Source organism: Tursiops truncatus, chromosome 12 (assembly GCF_011762595.2).
Source record: "Tursiops truncatus isolate mTurTru1 chromosome 12, mTurTru1.mat.Y, whole genome shotgun sequence".
NCBI lineage: Eukaryota > Metazoa > Chordata > Mammalia > Artiodactyla > Delphinidae > Tursiops > Tursiops truncatus.
Window position 1 is genome coordinate 56,605,582 of NC_047045.1, and position 27,273 is coordinate 56,632,854.

The window sequence follows — 27,273 nt, forward strand, 5'->3', positions numbered from 1 at the left end:
ACTGCTGTAGACTCTAAAACGATGGGAGGTTCTTCATGTTATCACACTTCTGCTTATTTAACATTGAATAAATGAGTGCTAAAATCAGACAGTGATGCATATAGGTTTTCTTTATTACCTACTTTTAGTGAATTTCTAAGAAATATCTAATATTTTAAAATTAAATCTATCACTTCCAAGAATTATATGAGTGGCCTAACTGATTTGATTTAGGAGAGAGATAAAGGTCCATATTTTTATGTCTCAGCACTTAGGGGATGGATTAATTCAAAGACGTGTTTTCCTTCTTCTCCCTCAGTGGGAAGGGAAGTTGCTATTAAATGGACCAGAAAGCTGATGAAGTTTTGCTGTTGCCATTTACAAAGTATATGAGGTACTACACATTTAATTGGAAATGTTTTATATTAGTCATTAGTAGCTGGAGCTAACCTTCTGTTTTAACTGATAATACAAGTCCCATGCTTTTCCATGTACCAAAATATAAATGGTAGCTCAACGAGAAAAACTGATGAGGAGACTAAAAATTAATGAGACATAAAAGCTTTTGACTCTGACCTTGAGATGCAATTTGGTATTTATGATGTTAAATCACTTGCCTTCTTTTAAATGGAGAAACAGCTGGTCTGTGTGGGAGGGTTGTTCAGTTATGACTGAGAAGAAAGAGAAATAACAGAGATGTTGAAAGCTTTAGAAATAGTATATAAAATAAAGTATGTACTACGAAATTCAGTGCAATATGGTAAGGTTCAAAGACTGCATAAATGTTCCCCCCCGCAAAAAAGTATACAATTGCTATGCTGATTTGAAAGTGCATGAAGAATATAAGTGTCCAAAGCTGCATAAATATTTGCACCCCTGTGAGAGTGTGAGAAAGTGTGTGTTTCATGTTGTGATTGATGGGGCTGCTTTTACGTGCCTTTTGAACTCTTAGCAGAATGGAGTGTCCTAAGGGTCTGTCTGCCTTTGTATGGCAGAAACTCTGTTTTCTTAGAAAATAGTAAGGAACACTATTTATACTCCCTTTGTTATAAAAGCGTACCTACAGTTTATGGGAATTGGGGGACTTAGTAGAAAAATCACAAGTTTTCTCCTATATCTTACAAGAAATACTAAGCTTTATCTTAAAATTTTGGCTATTGTTTTTCCCTGACTTCTGGGTTTTTGGTTTTTGTTTTTGTTTTGAGTTAAGGAGTCCAGAGTCTGATGTACTTTTAATATATGAGTGATGAAATTTGTAGATTCAGGTAAGGATATTTTAGTGTAATGATTTATCTACTTAAAATGAAAAGAGGGCTTCCCTGGTGGCGCAGTGGTTGAGAGTCCGTCTGCCGATGCAGGGGACACGGGTTCGTGCCCCGGTCCGGGAGGGTCCCACGTGGCGTGGAGCGGCTGGGCCCATGAGCCATGGCCGCTGAGCCTGCGCGTCCGGAGCCTGTGCTCTGCAACGGGGAAAAAAAAAAAAAGAAAAGAGGGCAAGGCATATCTAAAATACTGTGTAATATATTTACTTGAGTGCAATCATTTCTGCATATTAGAGTTTCACTATTGAAGCAAGAAGTCTGATGTATCAGATTTCTATTGTCATTTAGTCAGAGAATTTTAGAACTAAAGGTGTCAAATAATAAAAATGTACATATATGTAGTCTCCAAAATATACTAATATTACTTCTTAGAAATCTCAAAATAATACAGTAAAATAGCAGGAAAATCATTGAAATTTGCACAGTAAAGATGATGATTTTAAAGCTCTTTTCAGATAAATATGTCATATAAATATGACAGAAGTCATACTTCTGTGAAATACTCATGAACTGAGACATCATGTCAGCTCTCTCACTTCCATATTCAGAGTCTGGTTTTGGTTTTGTTCTTCAGAAACAAATACTTTTTAAATTACACATCTGGTTTGAGCAGGGCTAGCTAACACTCAAGTCTCCTGACTCCCTTTTCTTTGTATTTCTTCAGTATCACTATTCCAGAAACCCCTCTAAATATATGTGCAAAGCATTCTTTATAAAAATGCACTTTCTCCCTGGTTACCAGGGCCATGTTGCAGGTGCTTAAATCACAAATATTTGACCTTACTCAGATATCCCAGCTAGTGATGCTGATTCTATTAGTTATTTCATCTGATAAATTAAGAATAAATAATATCAAAATAGTAACTGCCATGTATGTTGGGGTTGACTCTTATTTTCCCTATTTCTACATTACTTTTTATGTGTGTGTATATATATATATATATATATATATATGCATAGATGTAATTTTTCTCATTTTATGTAAATGGTAGTATGACAAACCTATTATAAAAGCACATTATAGTTTTTATTTAATGTGATGAAAATAATTCCATATTAAGGGATATTTTTCTCCTCCATGTATAGAAATATATATATATATACTTATATATATAACTTTCGGTTAATTTTATTTTGTTGAATAGATGCACCCAAATTCATTCAGCGTCATAAAAGAGGTTAAACTTTGACTCTAGTGCTAGGTCATGAGGTTCAAGTCCTGGTTTCACCACCTACCAACTTTATAACCTTGAGCAAGTTATATAATCACTCAATGCTTCAGTTTTCTCATCTTTAAAACAAATGTAACAATGATAATATGCCTATCTCATAAGGCTGTATGAATATTATTTTGAGGGTTAAATGAGTTAATATATGTACAGCCACATTGCAGAATATTTGCCATCGCCATTATTATCATTATTAATATGTCCAATAATGATCACTATTGATGGACATGGGTCTATTTTCAATGCTTTTCTAGTACAAACATTGTTGCAATGAATAATCACGTGCTTAGCTATATCTTACATGTGCAAGTATAACTGTTGGATAAATTTCCAGAAGTAAAATTGCCATATGAAAGTGTATATGCATTGGTACTTTAGATATTACCAAATCGATCCCGTAGATTTTTTTTTTTTTTTTTTTTTGCGGTACGCAGGCCTCTCACTGTTGTGGCCTCTCCCGCTGTGGAGCACAGGCTCCGGACGCGCAGGCCCAGCGGCCATGGCTCACGGGCCCAGCCGATCTGCGGCATGTGGGATCTTCCCAGACCGGGGCACAAACCCGTGTCCCCTGCATCGGCAGGCGGACTCTCAACCACTGCGCCACTAGCGAAGCCCCGATCCCATAGATTTTATACATACACCACCAATGCATGAAAGTGCTTGTTTCCCTAAGCCCTTCACCAATAGAGTATGTTTTCAAACTTTTGGATCTTTACCAATTCAATGAGTGAGCAATGGTATTTTAGAGAAGTTTTACTTTTTCTTCTCATTATTAATAAAGGTAATATATTTCCATGTTTAAGAAACAGCAGTATTTTATTTTCTACATGAACACTTAGACTCAAATTAACAAACTTATTTTAAGCTTGCTCAGTTCCCAGAATAATTATAAGAGAAAATGAGACTATGTTTGAATAAATTCAATATGCCTCGTGTAGAACATGAAGAATAGGTTTTACATATTTTCTCTCATGAATTATTTTACAAAGACCCTTCAAGGTAGGTATTTTCATTTTCTTTTAGACATAACACTATGTATACTATAGAATTAAATTAATTTGTCCAAAGTCACACAGTAAATGTAACGGAGAGTGAGTCAGTCCTATTCTGGAGCACAGGATCTTTGCATTATAGATACCATGCACACTGAGTGTGTGTGTGTGTGTGTGTGTGTGTGTGTGTGTGTGTGTGAGAGAGAGAGAGAGAGAGAGAGAGAGAAGGAGGGAGAGATACAGAGTCTTGAATTTAAAAAGGTAAATCAAGGCTGCATCTCGATATCACTAAAGTAAAAGTGTGACCTTGAACAATTTAACCTTTTGGAACCTTAATTTCCCCCTGTATATGATATGATATAATAATAATAATACTTATGAGATTTTTCAAGAGTAAATAAAATGATGCCAAAAGTGCTATTGAAATTCTAAAGTTTTATATAAATGTTTGCTTGATTATATAAGGCTCAGTAATTGGGTCCCTTAATTTGAGACCTACTGTAGTTTTATGTTATGCATATATTGCTTAAAAATGTGACAAATGTTTGTTTTCAAACTTAAAAATACCCAGATCATCTGATTTGTTGCAATGATGTGGTAATCAGAGAATCTTGCTCTGGATGGTTACAAACTTTTGGAGATTGCTTTACATAATAGCAACAAGAACAATGATAGCAGCTAACCTTTATTCAACACTTGTAAAGTGTCAAGCACTATTCTAGATTATTCAATTGAATTCTCACCACAACCCTATAAAGCATTTACTGTTGTATCATATCCATGTTTCGGATGAAGATTTGAGACAAAGAGAGATTAAGTAATTTACTCTAGTCATAAGCAATTAATAAGTGGCAGGCAGAGCTGACTGTTTCTTCCCCAGAAGTCTAGCTCCAGAACATGTTCTTTTTCCCACTATGCCATTCTGTCTTTGTGTATACAAGTAGTTTTCTCTTAATAAAATGTGTTGCTCTTTCCTATAAATTTTTTATCTCTAAAATCACAGAGCAGAAAGCAGATGTATATAAAACTAATACTATCCTGGGGCTCTACAATAGAAATTGCAGAGGGTTACCCTGATATTTAGTCACCAACTATAATAAAGTAGCTGTAAAACTTAGCATGGTGGAATTTCAAGTTGCCCAGTGATTTCAGATCTAGTCCAACCTTTCAGCTGATATAGGCATTCCTCCTCCATCATCCTAGACAGATGAAGCTCTATTCATACATCTTCAGGGATATGGATACCCTACAAGGTAGTTCATTCAATTTTCTACAGTTCTAGATATTAGAAGTTAATTTTTCCACATGACCAAACAATACTCCTTCTCCCCACTTCCTTATATAGGCTCAATTTCTGTGCTACAAACAGAGCACGTTTTTTTCCTATTGTACAAGCTAGAGCCTCAGACATTCGAGAAAACAATCATGTTTTCCCTAAGTTTTTTCTTTTTTAAGATTAAAGATTCCTATTACCTTTCTAAACCTTTTGCTCAGCTTTTAGAGCCATCAACATCCTGGTCATTCCTCTTTGAATGAACTCTGATTTGTCAACTACTCTCTTAAACGGTGATATCAAGAATGTGCTCTTACTAGCTGTGATTGCAGTTGGATTATTGCTTCCTTTAATCTGTGTGCTAGGTCTCTTCTTAATACAGAGAGTACATTATTTGCCAATGTATCAGAACGTATTGAAAATGTGCGTATGACTTATAAAATATGTATTAGGGAGTGCTGGAAATTGCACTATTATTCTAGCATATAGAGGCTGGTGAAAAGTAATGGCGTATAGTTGCTTCATGTGTGTAAATGTCTAAATGACTTAAATATTGATTTTTTTCCCTTCAACTTCAGATCAAACTTCCCAGTGCTAAAGCCTTCTTATTTTAAAACAAATGCATTTATAGTTTGCCAGTCAGCAGTACAGTAAGTTCCTGTGGTAAGCTCAAATCACCAAAAAGCTCAAATAGATATGTCTAGTTTGGTTTGTTTTTAGGACTGATAAAGATAATAATAGAGAGACCAATAAAGACCTACTTTAATAACAACTGCAAGTTATCTCATGAAGTCGTACAAATTTTCCAAGTTTTTTTAATGCCTTCTCCATCTATTCAATATCATATATTGAAATGATATATGGTGTTGAATTTGATTAAAATTCAGCAAATATTTATGTACCATCTACTATCTGTGAGATACTTATGCAGAGTACCAGAGGGAAACATTAAAACATGAATAAGATCTGAATCCTGCCATCACTGTGACTCTTCCAGAAAACCTAAGACTTTAAAGTTCATTTAGAATTGTGAAATAAATATTATTATGATTAGATTTTTTGTGTGAAGTGTGTATATATTTAATTTTGAAAATATATTAAAACAGTATAACTTACAATATTTTTTACTTATATACTATATGCTAGGTGCCGGGTGAGGAATTTACCTTGTATTTTCTCATTTCATACTCAGAACAAAATTCTGAGGTAGGTGTAATTCAGCTCATTTTAGTGAAAATCAACTGAGACTCTGAAGGCATAAATAACTTTCCCAAGGGCCATACAGCAATTTAGAGGCAGAACCAGGATCTGAAATTAGGTCTGGAAGATCTCCAGGAATGGGTTTGATCTTTGGTGTGATTTATATCTGACCCCTATATTAATAGACATCAGATAACTAACACAGCCCTTTATCTGTTCATTCTGGAAGAAGATACTTAAATGTATTTTATTAGCCTGTTGATTCTCCTCTAGTTTCCATTGCACATTTGGGAATGTTTTCTTCTAAAATTCATAATCAGCTTCTACTGCTGTTAATAAAGAATCACCAGCAGAGTTCACAAATGAGGAAAGAAAGCAAAGAGAATAGTGGTAGATCAATTTAGCATCAGATAGGAATAGTATTCCAAGATGTGTTCTGGCTTCTGCTTTTGAGGGAGATAAGTTGACTGCTATTTCAAAATAACCTCTATTTAAATAATGTAACCTAAAATTAATTGAACTTATTTAAACATGCAGCAGTTCCAACCATATTTAGTGTTGCTAAAGATATAAACTGTTAGAATTGACTGTGGGCAAGAGGAAAGCTCTGTTTATTACACTCTTGTTGCTACTTTTGCAATGTGAGGGGAAAAGGCTATACAATAGCCATATACTATCCAAAGTAATGAATATACGTAAAGACAAAATACTTAAGCAGTAAGAGAAAGGTTAACTAAAATTCTCATTCACATAGAAAACAGCAATGCTGCTAACTCTTTTTTACAGTGTTTTCATAAATTTTCCACAAGGATTGTATATTTTGTTTTCATTCGTCATTTATGTGAAAATAGTAAGTCTGTTTCTATTTAACTTACTGGAACTTGGATTAAAATGGGTCCTGTTATTTTAATCAGATCAATGTTGTATATCATGAGGATATAGTTTTCTGTTTTCTTGGCAGAGAACTTAAAAAAATTAAGCCCTAGTCAATACAAAACATACGTATATATAAAACCGTAATTTATGGTTTATTTGATTAGATCAATGTTTAATAATATGCTACATGTATTTTTTGTACTGAATATTTACTCATAAATTAATCCAACCCAAAGAAAGAGTACTAATGGAAGCTTCCATCCAAACATAAAAAGTAAACAGAAGACAAACAGCTGTTGCAAAAATCCTATTTTTGAGTCTGGGCTTGATAACAAAAAACAGTTTGGAGAATTTGGCTGCTACCATTTACTCACATCTGTTGAGACTGTACTATTTCAACTCAATATTTGATCAGTGCATGTCACAAGGTAGCAAGTAGTTCTCTAAGTCAGAGAACTTAGAGAAAACACTAAATACTAATTTATGTATGGGATGTTGTACTTCTAAGTGCTTCGTCTTCTATGTAAAGTTTAGCAAATCTGTTCATGAGATGTTTATATTTTTAAGTGCCCCCAGAAGGATCTAGGCATTTGTAGAAAATACATGAAATAGAAAAAGATTAACCCATTCATTGTAATTTTAAAAAATTTGATCTGTCTGCCTTTGGACTTCTTGTTATATGAGAACCACTAATTGTCTGGTTTTCAGTTGCAACCAGATACATTCTTACCTGATCAAACCTTTATAATTCCATTTGCTTTGAATCATAACTGAGTATAGGGAAAGTATAATTGGGCCTCACTTTGTTACGCAGGAGACAGAAAGCTTATGCTGGAGATAGGTTGGCATTACTCAAGTGAATAAACAACTAATGTAACAAAAATTCATATGGGAATCTCATATTGACTTCGTAATTCCTCTAGATGTATCTCTCACAATTGCTTTGTTTTCCCTCTGCCAACCAAAATGCTGTAATGAATATCTCTTGGCATTATGAATAAGAAACTTTGTATATGAATACTAGCTAGGAGGTAGGTTGTGAGAATTTGGAAAAACATGGTGCAAGTTGGGAAGAATAAATATGCGTGAGTAGTTCCGTAAGCAGTTGGAGGACTGGGCTGCAAGGACACTGAATGATCAGGTAGCGAGTGTTACACTGAGGGAGTATCCCTAGTGGGCTGCCACAAAACTCTGTCCTTGGCCCTGACGCATTCACAATTTTAATCACTGCTTTGGATACATATGAACTTTAGATGATACAAAGTACAGAGGGATGCAAAATTATCTTATCGGGTTGGAAGTGGCCAAGTCTAAAAGGAAAAAAAAAAAAATCAGAAGAAAGAGGAGAGAAGGAGATGGTGGGAGTGGGGGTAGGGTTTGAGGGAGATGTGTAAAAGGAAGGAAAGAAGGCAGAAGAAGCAAGCAGAGAGGAAGAAAAGAAAGGGAGTAAGGCAGGCAGAAAGTAAAATTCCTCGAGTTTTTTTCTTTGTATCTCCTGGACTGCATAAAGTAGCCTCTTGCCTTCCAAAGCAACATCTCTAGAACGTATTGTCCCCATGTGACACCCACAACTCCTAGTCCATTTTCTGTGCGTCAAAGATGATGTAACTTTAAGATCTCCCATGTAAATTCTGCCTGTTCTCTAATTCAACATCCCCTTGCATCGGTTCTATTCTAATGATCAAGTTTTGAAAGGAGAGAAACATGCACTTATCTCAATGTTATAAATATACAGAAGAGTATAACAAAACCTGTAGTGGAATACTTTTCCTGTTTTGAAAGAGAGCTTCATGAATAGACGCATTAATAAACACTTAAATGGGAGGATACCTTTTCAGAGTTTAATACTCTGGGGCTTTGGAATCTAGAAAGATGAATCGCCTGCCCTCTTTGTGATACGAAATTGAAATTGACAGCTCTGTTTCACTTTTCCTGCTCAATATTACAAAGCCTTTTCCTCATTTGATTTTAGTATATCTCTTCTGAAATATTTGCTGTGATAAGAAAAGCAAATATTAGGTTTCACACCCCATTTTGTGGAGTAAGAGTGATGATGTTCTGACATCAGAGGACCAAATATTCCAGGCTTATTTTTCTGAGAAAAATTTCCTTGCAGATATATTGTCCTCCATAGATCATCTACCCTTCATCCCTCAGTCCATACTTCTTAAATTGGGGGAAAAAAAGAGAGGCTAGAACACACAAAACCTAATACTAAATGCTTTTGTAAAGCTTAGCTTTATGAATTAACTTTAGCCTTTTCCACTCATGAGGAAAAACTTTCCTGCCTCATTAGATCTTTAATGCAATGCGCTGCATGCACACTGCATTATTAAGTGTGACATTAGGTTATATATTGCATAGTAACTATAATGTTACTTGCAATCAAGCTGTTCCTTTCCCCTGAAGGTAGAATTAAAACAGGTATTCAAGGGAAACAGCTACTCGCATTGCTCTTTTCTTAATGGGGTGAATTTGAGGATCAGGAGAGTGAAGGGCTTAGCACTGAACCATCCCCAGGAATGGATGGATGGGTGCTGCTCCTTTGTCTTGCAGCGCCTTCGCAATTTGATATCTGAATCTCCCCAAAGGGAATTTTGCCTAATAGATAAGGGGAAAGATAAAAGGCTAGGTCTTTGGGAACTCTTATGGAATGAAATATTTTCATTAAATTCACTTTCTCTTTGTATTGAAAAGGAATATAATTTTCATCTCTGGTACATATAGTCTAATCCATCCAGTAAATATAAGAAAGGCCCTAAAGCAAACTGGAATTGCACTTATTTCTACCTGTGGAAAAGCATATTTCTCTAGCCAATAGAACGATGCCAGTTTAGTTCCTAAATAGCAGGAGAAAATGAAATGTTCTATTGGCTGTACATGCAGTGCTCTGTAAAATTAGAGAAATCAGTGTTGTCCCCAAAAAGGACTAATATGAAAACCTCAAATATAAAATTAATAGAGTCTACAAAGTCCAAGATTGTGGAAAGTTAAAGTTATGCACAGTACACATAACTTACCAATGTCATGTGATGTATGGTTAGAATTCTTTAATGTTATTGGATGAGTTGGTTTATACAGAGCTCTACCTGTTCTTCTGTCCTTTAGTTCGTTTACTAGTTGTGGTTGCCACTGACTTCTCAGTAGACTTTAAGAATATCACTGAAAGAACTTTTTTCCCTCAGTCTTCTGTCCAGCGGGACATCAACCAGACAAAGAAAGAAAAGCAGCATTTGAATGGTCAGAGAGCTGTAGGAATGAGAATTGCAGCAGGAAAATTACTTGAAGCACACATAAGTAGCAGAATGGATAGATACAGAGGCTAGATTGGGAGTTCTGAAACTTTTTCAATTTGTGGTATTCTTAGTGTCTCCATATTTTTCTCACAATGCCTTCTAGACCAACTGAAATATGCTGCAGTAGTTAGGGCTAAACAACTTAATAAATATTTGTAATTTAACAACTTAGCAGTCATTAAAAATAATGCACATAAATTTAGACAATATAATAATTTCTTTTCTTCATAAATTACCACAATTACTTACTAATGGGATCTTTCTTGCTGAGTAATATTCAAGTTCTCAAAACCGAGAATCAGATCAGACATTGCTGATTTTATTTTCTGTTTAATATTGATTTTTGTACAATGCTTGTTTTTGTTTTTGTTTATCACAGCATCCACTGAAAACTTTGCTTAATAAAGATATGACATGGCTGAAAATGCAAGTAAACAAAAACATAGCTCAAAATTTTAAGAACATCCTCTAGAGGAATATAGAACTATCTGTTAAAATTGTGAACTACGTAGAGCTAGTTGTTTGTGTGGTGTCCAACCATTATATAGTATTGCTGTATTTCCTTCAAACATTTACAACATCCCACAGTGCCTTTGTGAGTTTACTGAAGTGCCCTGGGACATCTCTGCGCAGGTTTTGTGAACAGGGGGCTAGATAGATCCTACAGAGTATTGAAACTGCATAGAAACTTGAATGATACCATAGATCCCAGGGCCACTAGAGGTTCTTCATTAGGCAAGTGCAATAACAGAAGTAATTGTTGATAACACTTTCCCCCAAAAAGAAGACTGAAGTCAGGGAATTGAATTCAAATGCTTCATGAGGACCTAGTGAGTGAGATGTAGCAATGGGAACAGAAAGTTAGACAAAAAGCATTTCAAGGAATAGGATTGAGGCACTAATCTGATACAGAAAATAAAGTGAAAACACTATTATGTTGTACCTATGGTTTCCAAATTACAGTAGAGAAACAAAGCAATTGGCTTGACCCATGCTTCATGAAAGTTAAGAAAATAGTTGTTTCCTGGGAAGACCCAGATAATAAGATTAACTTTGGGTATGTGAGTGTGTGATAGATTACTGAACAATCATTCAGTACAGAACTGTTACAGGCTGAATTGTTCCCCAAAATTGTATGTTGAAGTCCTAACTCCCAGAACCTCAAAATATGACTGTATTTGGAGAAAGGATCTTTTATTCCAATTAATTAATTAAGTTAAAATGGGGTTCTTAGTGTGGTCCCTAATACACTATGACTGTTGTCCTTATAAGAAGAGGAAGTTAGGACAGAGACAAACACAGAAGGAAGACCATGGAAGAACACAGGAAAAAGATGACCATCTATAATACAAGCCAAGGTGAGAGGCCTAAGAAAAACCAACCCTGCTGACATCTTGATCTCAGATTTCTGTTGTTTACCCAGTCACTGGTCCTTTGTTATGACACCAGGAGCAAATTAATACAGGGACATGGGACAGGATAGAAGATACAGATTGAGAAACCAGGTATGAACATAGTTCAATCCATGAGAGAGAAATGGAAAGTCAATAAGAAAGGATAACCAAAAGAGAGTAAGAGTCTTGGAGACATCCATACACTGAGTATAGAATAAAAGAAAAATGTATCTATCACAGAGACAGAGTTATGACCTCTGTCGTACTCCAGGGGAAGAAGTATCAGAAAAGTCTAATGTAGTAGAAGACCAAGGAGTCAAGAATCTTAAGAATTATCACATGACACATAGAACTGGACAAAAGCCCATTAGTGGTTGCTAGATAAAGCTGATAAATGACCTTTCAAGAAGCACTTTTAGTGAAGTACTAAGGGTGGAAAGCAGGCTGCAGCTTGATAAAATAAAAAAAGGGTGGATGGGTAGAAATAAAGAAAACGAGTGTAATACCACATATCTTAGAGTTTGACAGCAAAACTAACAAATAACCAGAGATAACAGCTAGAGGAGACAACAAAGTTAATTGATGACTTGCAGCCCTGTGCACATTTGATTTGATGGAGAGAGTGAAGATTGGGATACTGAAGGAATTATAGGAGAGTGGAGAAGCAAGCATGTGGGGGAGCCAAGTAAAAATGGCATTTGGAATATGGAGCGGTACATTGATGGAGAAGAGACAGAACTCCTCATCCAAGCCATATATGAAAGGACAACTTATATTCTGAGTATTTGCAAAACTTTTTCCCCCCAAAAACAATATTCCTCAGAAAAGAAGGTGTTATCTTATAATTGAATCATTACAAAGACCTTACAATGGTATGTACTCTTTGGGGAAGACATATTAGCTGGAAACACCACCAGGAAGTGCTTGGTCTTATTGCATATGAAGAGATTACTTTATGGAGTTGAAGGAAAAATAGAGGCAAAGGAGTTTAACAGAGAATAAGTAATTATTCCTAGGAGGTACAATCTCTAAATTGAAGGATGATATCTTAAAACAGTCTTTTAAAAAATTACCTAAGTACTTGACTAAGTAGTTATATAGAGGTGATCATAAATACACACCTTAGGATGAATGAAGTAGACAATGATTTTAATATTATAGAAATGAACACTTGTGGTTTGGGGAAAAAACACCTGGTAACAGTATCATGCTTCTATTTAAAATTTCCTGTTTTTCACAACTTAGGTGGAAGCAAAATAGATTCATTCATGAAAATTGTTAGATGATTCAAAAACTGGTTCTAATGTTGCCAAAGCATGGGTATCAAATATGCGTGGAAGAGTTTGGAAAAAAGTTTTTATGAAATGTGAAACCAGTTTTTCAGTATTATTATTACTACTATTACTATAAGCCCTCAGGAAAATAGGTTGAATTAATTCTATTCCTTAGTTCATGTTTTATATTATCATTGACCCGCAAAAGGCCCCTCTCTTTTTCTATGTAGTTATTTGTTCTTTTTTCCCCGTTTCCACCCTCATTACTCTCCCATATATATTATCTCATATACTATATGACTGATTATAAGCAGGCATGGAAAATACATTGACAAATCAAATATTGTAACAGATCAAACATTTTTGTATTTCATCTTAAGTCTTAACATCTGGGATACTCAAATTACACACACTTTGGCTCTTTTTATTGGCAAAGTGGGAATTACCTTTAATTCTAAGTTTCTCAAATTGATTTAAGAAATTCAGAATTAATTTACATTGGTCTTTTTTTTTTTAGAGAAACATATTCCAGAAGAATAATAACATGTAATCCAAATTTTAAATAATCAAAACACGTTTGGAAGCTCAAAAGTTTGTGACATTATAGATCTATGTCCCAATGTTCTTCCCAAACTCAATCCCTACCTCCTACTAAATATTTTTATTAATTTATGAAATTCTGAATAGTTAAGTCCTCTTTGAAATATATGAAACATTCTTTCTGCTGCCTTTCTAGACTCCTGTCATTGAGAAAATGTCTGGCTGATTTTGAACAAGCATGCTATGTGAAATTTTGGAAGCTTATCTTAATAGAACCAAAAACCTTTTACATAGATTCACCCCTCATTACTCACAATAATGCCAAGGGCTATAGTCCAGAGAGATATTTATTATTTTATATATGAAAAGACATCAGAATAGGGCTATTTCTCAGTGGAGCAGGGGAATAAAAGTTTTCTGAATTTTAGTTCCTTATAGAGCTCCCTGTAATGAGCTCTTAGAAGACATTAGGAGCTGCAATTTTAAAACCCTGTTTAATCAGCCATGGCGAGCTATGTTCCATTCCCTACGGAACAACTCTGAGAGGAATCCGGGTTCCTCCTCTTCAATCCAGAGCATGATCGGGAATTGCTTTGTGGTCAGGGTCTGCTGTGAGAGGCCACAAAGAGCCTAGGGCTGCGAAGCTCGGTCTGTTTGTCAGCATGGAGGAAACTGCAGAATACAAATCATCAGCTTTGTTTTATGAGTGTCTATTTACAATGCTGGGGTGGAATTTTTTAAAAAGCACTGTAGCATTTGCATCGAGTCTGTCACTCAAGCTCCAGTGTTGATTCCTATCCTGTAAATGATCTTGCTTTCCTATTTTTTTATCCTTTCTGCAAGGTTACTGTCAATGTCAGAGGATGTAAACCTCAAGCATACATTGTATGGGGCTCGGCATGCATGTGGGAAGGAAAGAAGTTTGTTTAACGAAAAGGGATAACAGCATTCATTCAAACTAAGCATAGTTGATTGCACAGGGGAAAGTGTATCTTCTTTGGGAGTTTTGATTGAATTTTATCATGATATAAAATTTGCTGCTACACTTCTTTTTCTTTGACCAACAACATTTCCCAGCTTAGCTTATAGTCTAGGTGAAGTGCCTGTGAAATGGAGTGATGTCTTTGCTGAAATCATTCAGACCCACAGAAAGTGAGTGACCCTCAGGGATGGGTAGAAATCTCCCAATTTTAACAAAGATCCTTCTCTGTTTGGGAATTTTAAAGCTCAAGCTACGCACTAGGAGAATGACAGGAGGGGCTGTGTTTGGTTCCCTGGAACTTAACCTATTTCAGCAAGCCTGCAATACCAGGGAAAATAACACATGAATTTATATTTGTGTCAGGCTTGCTGTTGATGGGTAAAGTTCGTATAAAGGTTACTCCTAAAGAAGTGTCTATCATTCTCACTCTGCACGCTCATGATTTCTGCTTCTTCCAAATCCTGCCCTCTAGAGCAATACAATAATTTTAAAATAATAACTAAAACATGATTTAATGACCCACCTCCAGTCCTGTAATGATTACGCATCTCCTCTCTTGTAGCTCACAGCAGTTGGAGGACAATTGACATTTACTGTATCATACGACCTTGAAGAAGAGGAGGAAGATACAGAACACGTACTCCAGCTCATGATCATCTTAGAGGTAGAGTATGGAAAGTGTCATTTATATTTAACTGCTTTACACTCTTACGTTATTTGAGGTTACTCCTTACTTGGCTAGTTTAACATTAATTTACATACTACTAGAGAAAAATATCATATTTTGGGAATTTTTTTATGCCAGTCTTATGTTTCACTCTGAGACATAACTAAAAGACTGAGCATAGGCATTGGGTTCCAATGGTAAATGGGAGTTTTACAGCAGATTTGGAATTTAAATTTAAAACTTAATGACCATTTTCCCAAGAATATAAGGATACTGAGAGTATTTAGGCAAATGGCAGATTTACATAGTTGTACTTTTTCCATCTCTCCTTGCTTCCAAGTAGATTTTATTGTTTATTTCTTTGTTTATATTAGGTAGAAGTAAATGGAAAAGGAAACATTTATTTAGGTGCAGTTAAATCGAATTCAAAACTCCTAATTTAGGTAAGAAAAATATAGGAGAAACTGCTTTCGGGATTTGGAGGGCCGTAGGCAGTTCCCAAATGCTAGAAGGCTAAAGTTATCACAAAGGCTGTCTTCCATCCTTTCTCATACTCTTCCTTTCACATAACACATGCCCTCCTCCCCTCAGCTCACACAGAATCACACATTTCATGCATATTTATGAGTCCAAACGGATCTATGTTGATTTAGCACGAGGCTCTGTTGTTTTTTGTCTTGAAACTTTCATGCATGAGAATCAATTAAAAAAATTCTTTCCCCAAAATGAATGTTCCCAGTGTTAGATGAAGTGATCTGGGTGATATATATATCATTACATATGTATGTGTATGAAACTAGAAGTATGTCATGGAATTCCTTTGAGATAAAAGGGATTCTCTAAATGTAAAATGTTGAGAAGTTACATATTATTAATACGAATGAACTAAGATAAAATGTTAACCCAAATGGTAATGATCATTATCCTATTGTGAACATTAAACTGCAGGTTTTTTTCTTGTTTGTTTGTTTTTCCCCCAGATAGAAGAGTCCTTTAAAACAATAGCTTCATACACTGTTCTAAGTTTTCTTCCCTATTTTCCTATACAACCCCCACTCACCATAAAATAGTATATTTGAAATATGCAATTTTTGTACACTTCTGTAAAACTGAGACATTTGTAATCACATATATCTATGAGTTGCCAGGTATTTATTATTTTAGTTAATGGGGGAAGCAAAGTCATGCGTAACCAGGAAGCTTATACTTTGTGATGCATCTGGTTAAGGCTAATATTTGAATTGTTTTCTCTGCCTTTTGTACGTACTAGAAATATGCTGACTGACAGGGGAAGCTAACCTGAAATTAAAAGCCTACAGAGGATAATCCACAGAGAAGAGAATCCCTTTCTTCACAGTTTTACCCTTTTATACTTTCTTTTTCTCTTTAGGGAAATGACTTGAGAATCAGCACAGCCCAAGATGAGGTGTATCTGCAACCATCTGAAGAACATATTAATGTGTTGTCACTTAAAGAAGATTTATTTACCATACATGGCACAAATTTCCCAGTCAGTAGGAAAGAGTTTATGACCGTGCTTGCGAATTTAAAGAGAGTCCTTATACAAATCACATACAGCCTTGGGATGGATGCCATCTTCAGGTAAACTCAAGAACTGCATCTCCCAGCGTTCACACATTTACCTTGGGGCAAACACGCATGTGCTGAGTGACTGAAGATCCCTAAGGTTTGCTGTCTTCAAATAGTAGATAAGAACGGAGCACTGGTTTTCTGAAAAGTGTTTCTATTAAGCTTTAAAATTTTACATATCCAAGATGAATTTGTCTTAGTCATTTTTTAGTATTGATGATTCTTTTTCAGTTCTGCCAGAGCATGCAATAAGAATGATTCCCATACTGAGAAATGCTATACTGGAAAAGAGTCTCCTTTGTGATGACTCAGATAGTGGAAAACTAAAGTGATACAATTCCAGGATACCCGTATTCAGAAAGTGGTTTGTAAAATATTTTCTTCCATTAATTAATTCAGTCGTCTCTGACTTAATAGTATATAGTTTATGATGAGAAATATAAGCACCTTCATTTAAGTAACTACAAGGTTTTTTTAAAAAAAAATACTGTAATACTGTAATGGCTGCATGATATAAAGGAAGGTATGAGCTTTGGAGGTAACCTGACTAGGAATTAAATTAGCTCTATTGCTTATTGTATGTGTGACCTTTGGCAAGTGGTTGGTCCTTGTGGAAACTTGATTTCTTCAAATGTGAAGTGGAGAAAACAGTGCCTACCTTTCAGGGTCATTGTGAAAATTATATGTGATAATTATGTAAAGTGCTCTTTACCTAGAACGCTTTCAAAGGATTATTCCTTTCTGTTCTCCATTTTTTTTCCTTAAAGAGGGAGCTCCCTGACTTGAACCAAACATCCATAAGGGGCTGACTGTAGGCTGCTGTGCTTTTCATTTTTAAAACAATGATGGGGCTTCCCTGGTGGCGCAGTGGTTAAGAGTCCGCCTGCCGATGCAGGGGACACGGGTTTGTGCCCCGGTCCGGGAAGATCCCACATGCCGTGGAGCGGCTGGGCCCGTGAGCCATGGCCGTTGAGCGTGCACGTCCGGAGTCTGTGATCTGCAACGGGAAAGGCCACAACACTGAGAGGCCTGCGTACCGCAAAAAAAAAAAAAAAAAAAAAAAAAGATGTATTTTTCTGACAAAATTTTGACTTTGTGTCTAAATGAGCTCTTTTCCTTTCTCCTTTTCTACTCTAATAGTAAATAACACAAGCTCTCGTGGCAATTTTGTCCTAAATCAGGTTAATTCGATGACCAAATGTGACCCCAAACCGACAGCTTGGCATAACCATAATCAAAGCAATGTCTCCAATACTGATTTATCTGCAAAAGGGTTTTTTTTATTACTGATGCTCCCCTACCTCCTTCATTTGCTTGCATGGCCTAGTTTGTCTTTCATTTGTAGTACTTTAACTAAGCGTAATCATCATTACCATCTCCCAAAGGAGAGTATCGCAGATTCATAAACAGAACCACTGCCAAACAATGTACCTCTTCTGCGGAGTCAGTTCTGCTAGAAGCTGGGTTAAAATGCCATGAAGATGAGAAGCAGCACTTAGGAATTAATTATGTTTTTTCACATTTAGTAAATAGAGATTGCCACGATGTTTAACAAGTACAATGAGATGAGTCCTCTGGATTTCAAAATAAATGACAAGCAAATTGACAAAAAGTGGCTGGGGGACTTATTTATTTTTGCCAGCATTGTTTCTCAGACTAGTTAATCCAAAGACATGAATCCCCCCGATTCATGTCAGATAATTTTAGTGTCTACCCATCTGAAAATCACTAGTTTCATTTGGGCCTGCTGAGGTTTCCCCATACACGAACAACGTGTTCACAGAGTGTGTCTATGGGATCTGACACAGGAACTAATCCAAGTAGGTGATGCTTTCTGCGGCCTACATTTTGTAAGGCACTGTGGTTCAAGAAGTGAAAGCCATATCTTATTTGAAACTCCTACCCACTTCAGGTGAGCCGAAAGTCAGCATGAATCCCGAGTCAGTACGCTTGTTATATTTTATTTATCTCTTATCTACTAGTAGATTGAGTCATATTTGTAAAACATCATTTGAATTGATTTCAACTTGTCTTGCACAGTAGGCTTCCAACTTGGTATACAGCTTGTGTGCAAGCACAAGTAAATTGAAGCTATCTCAACAGAAATTCATGTTTAGAATTACTTAAGGAAGATTTATTTCCAGGGTAGTTCTCTCAGCAAATGGGCTTACATTCCTCCTGTTATGGAGGAACTGGAATTGAATAGTAGAGGGAGAAGTGGGCTGCAGGTCAGGATTTTGACTTCTGTTTTCAACTTAGCTATTTAACAGTTGTAAACGTAAGTGTCATTTTGACCTCTTTGGATTCAGTCACCTCATCTGTAAAATAAGGATGAGGACAATTGCTTGCCAACGTCAAGTCACAAGTGACGAAAGTCACTATGAGAATGGAATTAGAGGACTGCAAAAGTATTTTGCTAACGGCAAATCAGCACACAAATCTGAAGCCTTTCCATCTGACCTGCATCATTCCAGGGAATACCATTTTTTCCAAGTACCGTTAAGACTTGGAGACGTCTAGAATAAAGCATGGACTGATATTTCTAAAACTGAGACCATTTTTGCTGTCATTCTTTTCGACAATGCTGAGAGGCCCATACGATGAAATTAATTGATTTCCTTCTCATTGCCCTCATTGATAAGATGAAGATAAAAATGGAAAATTTTTCATTCTTCCTTTAAGAATGTAAGAGAAATCAACTTAACCTGTGTATCTTTCTCCTTTAAATTCACCAAACCTTGTTTTTAGTAGCATCCTTGATATTTAGCTTGATATTTTTTCTTATGCCCTATAGTAGACATTAGTACAGTTCATCAAATTTTTAATCTCCTCCTTTTGGAATATTGCATTTCCTTTGAGGGTAGATGTAGTCATAGGACTTGGTTTGGCCAATGAAATCTGAGCTGAAATGATGTATTATTCCTCTCCTCCTCCCCCCAAGCCCTGGAAAAGCATTGAATTGCCAGTTTGAGACTCTGTGGAGCTTACTTAGCTACCAGAAGATCAAAACAGCTTGAAATATTGACAGCACACATAGGTCAGCTACCCAGAATAGTTACCCAGACCTGTGGAGGATTTCACATGAGTAAACTTTTGTTTTCTGTTAAGCCACTGAGAATTTGGAGTTGTCTGTTACCACAGCATAACTGAGCCCATCATGACTTTATTGTGATGCAACCCATGTGTCTTTATTGCTTGAAAAGAAATACGAAATTTCTCCAAGGCAAGATGTTTTCACGTGACTTTTAATAGTAAATTTTTTGGCATGGGTATCAAAAATATTACACAGAATTTACATAATAAATAATCTAGAAAAATCCTTATAAAGAGAGGAGTGTTTTGAGGCTTGTGGAAATAGTGTTGATAGTATACTTCTACCTTGAAATTAATGATACAGGTAATCGCATTTTGAAGAAATTATTACGACGAGGGCTCTCAGGCTCTTAAAAAGATTTATGTAACTTGCTCTTGGGAAGAGGTTCAGCCAGGGTTTATGCCCACATGTGTTTTCTCCCCATTATCTTTGACTACCTCCCAAATCTATTCTGTAACATTGGATTCATTCAGTCTGCCAGCATTTACTGAGTGCCTTCCCTGTGCATTTGAGTTGCAGCTCTCTCTTCTGTAAAATGGCAAAAAGAATACCTAACTTTCAAGATTGAATGCTAAGGTGAGAAAATGATGTATCCAAGACATCTGACCTGCTATCTAGTATATGTTGGGAGGCAATGTCGAGTAACAGGCTAACCATTGGGTTTGGGTTTGAGTCTGTGCTGCACCATTTGCTAATGGTATTATAGTGACAAGGCACTTTACTTCTCTGAGCTTCAGGTTCTGGCTTTGTAAATGTGGACAAAAACATGATTACCACATTAGTTTCATTGATATTTAAAGGAGCTATGTCTCAAGTTCCCATGATAGTGCACAGAAGACACTCAGTACACAGTAATTATTATGTGATAGTTCTAGGCTAAGGAAAGAGGATACAAAGATGGATAAAGGATCATTGAATCCAAAGAAGGCATAGTCAGGTATGAAAGGCAGACATGTAGTAACGTTTATGGTAGTATAATAAAGAGTGCAATGGAAGTGTGCATAGAGCATCCTGGTGGAACTAGGGAGGAAGAGGTGAATTCTTATATTAGCATTTAATATATTTTTGATGAATGGCTGCAACAATAGCAGATTCTGTCAGTTATTTTCCTTACTTGGTATGGGATTGAAAATGTTTGGAGAAAATGTCTAGCTCGTTCCCAGATGGCCCACTCAGACATCGAATGAACCAGTGAATGATTCTGTTGCCTTTTTAGGAATGAAGTAAAAATGATCAGCCTTCACTAATTGAGTAGTACTTTGTGGAACTTCCACAGGACAGAGGCTAAAGGAAGTTCTAAGTCATCATCTTATGTTTTGTCAAAAACGAAATAGAACAAAGCACCTGAACAGCGATAAAATCTTTATGGTGATGAACCTGAAGTAACATTTGTTTAAGTAGAATTAAATAGATATCTTCTATACAAAAAAGGTGAATTAAGAATATAAAAGAGTTTTAAAATCAAATGTCCTGTTGTTTAAAGAATAGTTTGGGTTTCTTTCTTTTTTGTGTGTGAAGCATGACATAGCTAACTCTGGTGGAAAATATAGGAAAACAAAAATATTAAGAACAATCTTTAAGACAGTTCCAGGACAGTGTTTCTTATATGATTCCAATATTTTCAATACTAGCTTATATAATTACGTCTTTTCTCTTCATCCATCATCTTCTGTATTTCCCACTCATAATAATAAAGAGAACTAGCCAGCTAAAACATTTGATTTAGTTGACAAATCTTCGACAGTTCATGCATCTCCAAACTTTAGTACTTTATTACTATCAGCATTATGGATTTAAATAAATGCAGCCTGTATCAAGAAAATAAAATGACCATATTGAAGGGAGAAGAAGAATAAACTGCAGCCTTCTTCATGAGTAACACTAAAAACTGTTAAACACATTAAAATCCCATTTAACAAATAGCAGAACCTAATGAACATTGGGACTGCTCAGTGAATACTAATGCGCAATATTGCTGGGAAAGATGTTTGAGTGTTGAAATTTCTCATAGCTCAAAATGGTTACATAGATTAAGGAGAGGAACATCTGTTGTTTCAAAAGACAAATGAAGGTTGGCAGTTCGTTGAAAATATTTTTGTTTTTGTTTTGTTCTATTTTAAATTGTTTCTTAAAGCAGTCAATTACTCATTTTTCTATTTTAAAACATTCCAGTAATCTTTCTTTATGTTTTGCTCATTAATTTTATATTGAAAATCCTGGGATTATATCTATATACAATTGACCAGGCTGCTGTTTAGTAAGTTGTGAAAGTCTTTTGTATGATAATCAACTAGTATAGTAATCATGAAATCATCTAATTCTGAAATTAAAGTGATCAGAAATACAAGTTTGTCATGCAACAGTCCATTAATTGCAGGCAATTAGATGTCACAATAAATTCAGATGAGTTCTGGCCTCTGGCCTCAAGTCCTAATGCTAGCAGTTTTCAATTTATTTTCTTTGTTAGATAAAACAAGTAAGTTTTCTTCTACTTATCTGATTTTATTCATCTGAAATGTGGATCCTGGCTTCAGTGTATCATTTGTTATGGAGTATGTTACACATTGTTTGTAATATAACTACATTCCATTCATCTATCCATTTATTTATTCATTTATGTATGTATTTGGTCTTGTATCCATCCATTTATCCATCTATCTATTCATCTACCCACTACCTGTCTATCCTTCTATCCATCCAGAGATTCATCCATCCAACAAAAATGTGTTGAGCATGTATTGACGTGATCAGGCTAGGTAGAGACGACACAACAGGGTCTCTGTTCTTAAGGAGTACTCATAAACTCATGTTAGCATAAACAAGTAGTATCCTTATTTTAGTAACTCTTCCAAACCTTATGTTGTGTTAAAAATTGCCAGATCTAGGAATTTCACTCCTCGTTTTATACCCCAAAGAATTAAAAGCAGGCACTCAAAAATAGTTGTATACAAATGTTTATAGCAATATATTTACAATAGCCTAAAAGTAGAAATAGCCAACCATCCATGAACAGATGAATGGAATAAGAAAATGTGGTATATTCATGCAATAGAATATTACTCATCCATAAAAATGAATGAAATACTGATATGTGTTATAACGTGGATGAACCTTGAAAACATTATGCTAACAGAGAGAAGCCAGACACAAAAGGTCATGTATTATATATGTCCATTTGTATGAAATATCCAGAAGAGGTAAATCCATGGAAACAGAAGCAGATTCTCAGTTGCCAGAGGTTGGGGGAACAGTGGACTAGAGTGTGACTGCTTGATAGATACCGGGTTTTATTGTGGAAGGGGGAGGGGGCTAATGAAAATGTTTGGAACTAGATAGAGATGTTGGTTGTACAGCACTGTGAATATATTAAATGACACTTGAAAGTGGTTAGTTTATGTTATGTGAATGTCACCTCAATTAAAAAAATATTGCCAGTGACACTTTATATACAAGTTTATTTGGTGGAAAAAATTACCGTTTGAAAAATTTTTTCAATCTCTGTGTAACCTGAACACTGTAAAACAGTGATTTTTAATGCTTGTAGGATTAAGAAAATCGGAGTAAAAACAATAAAGATTTTAGAAACTTGTTGCTGAAAAGCTTACGACTTGGTTAAAGGTTGTCACTTCTGAAGATACATTTAATGAGCTGATTAACTTTGTTCTCTGTCTTGATTACAACATAGATTCTCAAACTGGCAAGCTCTTTGGTAATTGTGAATCGCCAAACAATCAAAATCTACCACCACTCTTAAGAAAGCAACTAAAAATGCATACCCTAGCAAGAATCAGTTACATCTTTTTTATGGTTAAATAATGGCATATTATGTGTTATGGAGATCTATCAGTCATTTTAAAAAACAATAATTATCATTATGAATCAATAGCAGTCATTTAATTTTGTACTCTTAGAGTTTATTTAAAATTTATTTTAATACATTAAAATGACAAAAATCTAGTTTTGGGGATGGAAATAGTATTTCTTGTACTACTCACGTAGTCATTTTGATCCTGCTGCAGCAGTCAATATATGTTAATAAAATGCCTAGCATTTTATAACCACGTATATGAGCTATGTACTATATCAAGAGCTTTACATTCATTATTTCATTTAATCCTTTAATCAAGCTCATCGTGTATGGACTCTTGTTTTATCTCCATTACATAGATGATGATATTGAGGCCAAGAGATGTTAAGTAATTTTTCCTAGGCTACGGGACTGGTAGATGTCAGAGACAGGATATGAATCTGTCTGACTTCTGAGTTTGTGTTCTTAACAATGAAGATTTTACATTTTGTTTTTTTTAATGGGAAAAAGCCAATAAGACACTAATAACATTTATTTAAATTGTGAATGTATATTGGTTGCATATTTGGAAAGAAATACATACACACACTATACATATATACTATTTATGTAACAGCATTTTTCAATTTGACCAAACCAGCTTTTCCTAGGCATAATGAATGATACCAAATCTCTGTGCTAAAATCACCAGATTGTACAGAAGTACCAATAAAGTGAAGCCCGTAAGTACAGAAAACAGTGAATTTAATTTAGGCCCAAAACAATTTAGGATAATAGTTCTAACTAATGCAACAGAGCATTTGAAAAAGTTTCACTTTTACCTACCAACATGAAGATCTATCTCTGAGAAAAAGCAACCAAAATAATTTCCATCTTTTTCTTTCTTTTTCTTTTTTTTTTGCTTCCATTTTTCTTTAAATTTAAAATGTTGGACTGAATATTAATATTATGTCCTTCTGCTTATCTAGTTTAAATATTAAAAATAAGTCCATCATATGAGTGTTTCCTGTTTTAAAAATTCCTTCAACTATGGTTTTTTTTTTTTTGGCTGCATTGAGTCTTCATTGCTGTGCACGGGCTTTCTCTAGTTGTGGCGAGCGGGGGCTACTCTTCGTTGCAGTGCGCAGGCTCCTCATTGTGGTGGCTTCTCTTGTTGGGGAGCACAGGCTCTAGGTGCGTGGGCTTCAGTAGTTGCAGCACATGGGCTCTGTGGTTGAGGCGTGCGCAGGCTCCAGGGTGCACGGATTCAGTAGTTGTGGCTCGTGGGCTCTAGAGCACAGGCTCAGTAGTTGTGGCACATGGCCTTAGTTGCTCCACGGCATGTAGGATCTTCCCAGACCAGGAATCGAACCCATGTCCCCTGCATTGGCAGGCGGATTCTTAACCACTGCACCACCAGGGAAGCCCCTTCAACTATGATTTTAAACTCTGTATCTCAAAAAAAAAGGGGGGGGGGTGGTGGAATCAAAACACATAGCCAAAAACCAAGAAATGAGCAAGAATAGTCCTATCTTTTCAACATTTGATTGTGGTACTGGTTGTGAGCACTTTTAACTGGGCTGACTTTGCCTAATATGATGAATGACCAGAGCATCAAGTTATGGATATTCATTTGCCTTCTTTTTCAACATAAAAATTTGCTTATATTTACATCATTGTTTCTGTACTATTCCTCAAGAGATGTAACACCTAGGAGTCTGTTGCTTATTTACCATTTCTTTTTCCTTCTGCTCCAGGCTGAGCTCTGTTGGCCTTGAATCTGCTGTCCCCTATCCTACTGACAGAAGCATTGCAGCAGCTGTGGAAGTTTGTCAATGTCCATCAGGGTATACTGGCTCCTCCTGTGAAGTAAGTTTGCAAGAATATAGCTTCAGTGCATTCTAAGTTCCTTCAGCATTATTTTCCATAAACTATTCTAAAATAAGCTTAGTTTTTTCATCAAGGATTGCACAAATGATAGTGTATTATTAGTTAAAGAAGAAACTCCAATGTCTGCGAAAAAGTCATGACTTTCAAATAGTGTTACTCATGTAATGCCATCTTGAAATCAGGTTTCTTGTAGAGATATTTTGCATTATGACATATAGCTAAAAATCTGATGTTTCTTTAAGTGTTTGTTTTTGATTTAATCTGTTGATGAAATAGGATAAATGATGGTGGAATAATATTTCAATATATTTCTCTTTCATTTCCACCTGAGTACTTACGAGGAATTTAGCACTATTTCTTTTCTTTTTCACCCTTTCCACATTTTTTAATCCATTTTTTAATCTACTTTATTCCTAAGAATACAACCAAATCACAGTCATCTGAAGGGCTCAGTCTTTAAAATGTCCAGAACATAATATATGGAAGAAATACCTTGATCTAGAAAATTTCCTACAGGTCTTTGATTTGTCTAGCACCTAAAGTTTGAGATATTTATTGCTGTCTCAATATTCTAGATTTATAATAAGATTAATGTTCCTTACTTAATATCACAGTGTGTCATTCTAAGGTAATAATTTTTATTTACTTTTATGCATTTTCTTTAGGTAGTTTGAAAATTGATTTTACTTGAAATCTGGTCAAAAAAATATAAACACCATTTCCCTTATAGAGGGCATGGCTTGCGGATAAATGGGAACTTAAATTCTTTAAAAATGGTGCCTTTAAGGAATCATCTGACTGTACCAAGATGTTCCACTTCAGCACACTATCCCATTATGCCATTTACAGAAATACCCTAGGCCTTGCTTTGTCGTTTCTCTTGTACTTTAAAATAATGCATATGCTACGAGAGGACACTCAGGGCTTAGAGTCATATTGGTGGCAAATGTGTTTTCTTTAACTGGGCTCAGATTCACCTATCCGGAAAGAAAACTAAATGTAATTCACTGTCGCTTTTCCAAAATTCAAATAGAGAAGAGAAAAATAATCATGGAAATGAATTAGCTCTGTCGACCCAAATTTGATTTTACATGTAAAATAAATACTGTACTTGATGAAAAGTATTTTTTTATTAAGAGCCTAGCAGTTTTTATTTCAAACCAGAAAGCTCTCTTTGAACCTTTATGTTCTTATTTCAACTGAAATAATAAATACCTTGATTCTATTCTTGGTTTAGCACTTATTCCCGCATTGGTTACTCTCAGTGCTCCTCATCATCTTTTATACAAATTTAAAATGCCCATTGAATATAAAATTGTCTGAATATTAGAATTATTTAATTGGTTATGCATTTTGTTTCTTCTTTTCTTTCTTCAAAAGTATTTATTAAGAATCTTTGGTAAATTCTGCCCTAGATGCTGAGGGGATTATCAAGAAGATTACACCACAATCCCTGTTCTTAAAGAGCTAACAGTCTGTTTAGGGAGACAGAACAAATACCTATGAAAAATTGGATCACAGCACTATATAATTAAGGCACCAGTAAGTGGTACAGAACTTAAGTGTAATAATCTTTCAAAGAGATGAGCAATTCCAGTGGAGAGAGACGTCACAGAAAGTATCCTAGGGTGGAAAAACCTCAAATTGGATGCTAAATAATGGTAACAATTAGGTAGGAAGAGAGAGAAGCAAGTGAGTGTGGGAGAGTCAGAACAAAGAAGCAGAGCAGGGATAAGAAAACCTTCCTGTGCCTCTCACATGATAATTGATAAATCAAGTTACTTTGGAATCCATAAAAGAATTTAGTTGAATCAGAAGACAATGAACTCTGGAGTTTCTCTCTGGCTTCTTAGTTTTTTCTACTCTCTAATAATTCCTTCTTTTCTTT

The 27,273-nt window shown here is 35.4% G+C and overlaps 1 protein-coding gene across 1 annotated transcript in view; it reads left to right on the forward strand.

Annotated features, from left to right (window-relative positions):
* Positions 1-27,273, forward strand: part of LAMA2 (laminin subunit alpha 2) — a 606,337-nt gene that overhangs the window by 325,002 nt on the left and 254,062 nt on the right. The window contains exons 13-15 of the mRNA XM_073789582.1: positions 14,920-15,021; positions 16,415-16,626; positions 25,253-25,364. Of these exons, the coding sequence (XP_073645683.1) occupies positions 14,920-15,021; positions 16,415-16,626; positions 25,253-25,364 (426 nt within the window). The remainder of the gene's footprint in view (positions 1-14,919; positions 15,022-16,414; positions 16,627-25,252; positions 25,365-27,273) is intronic.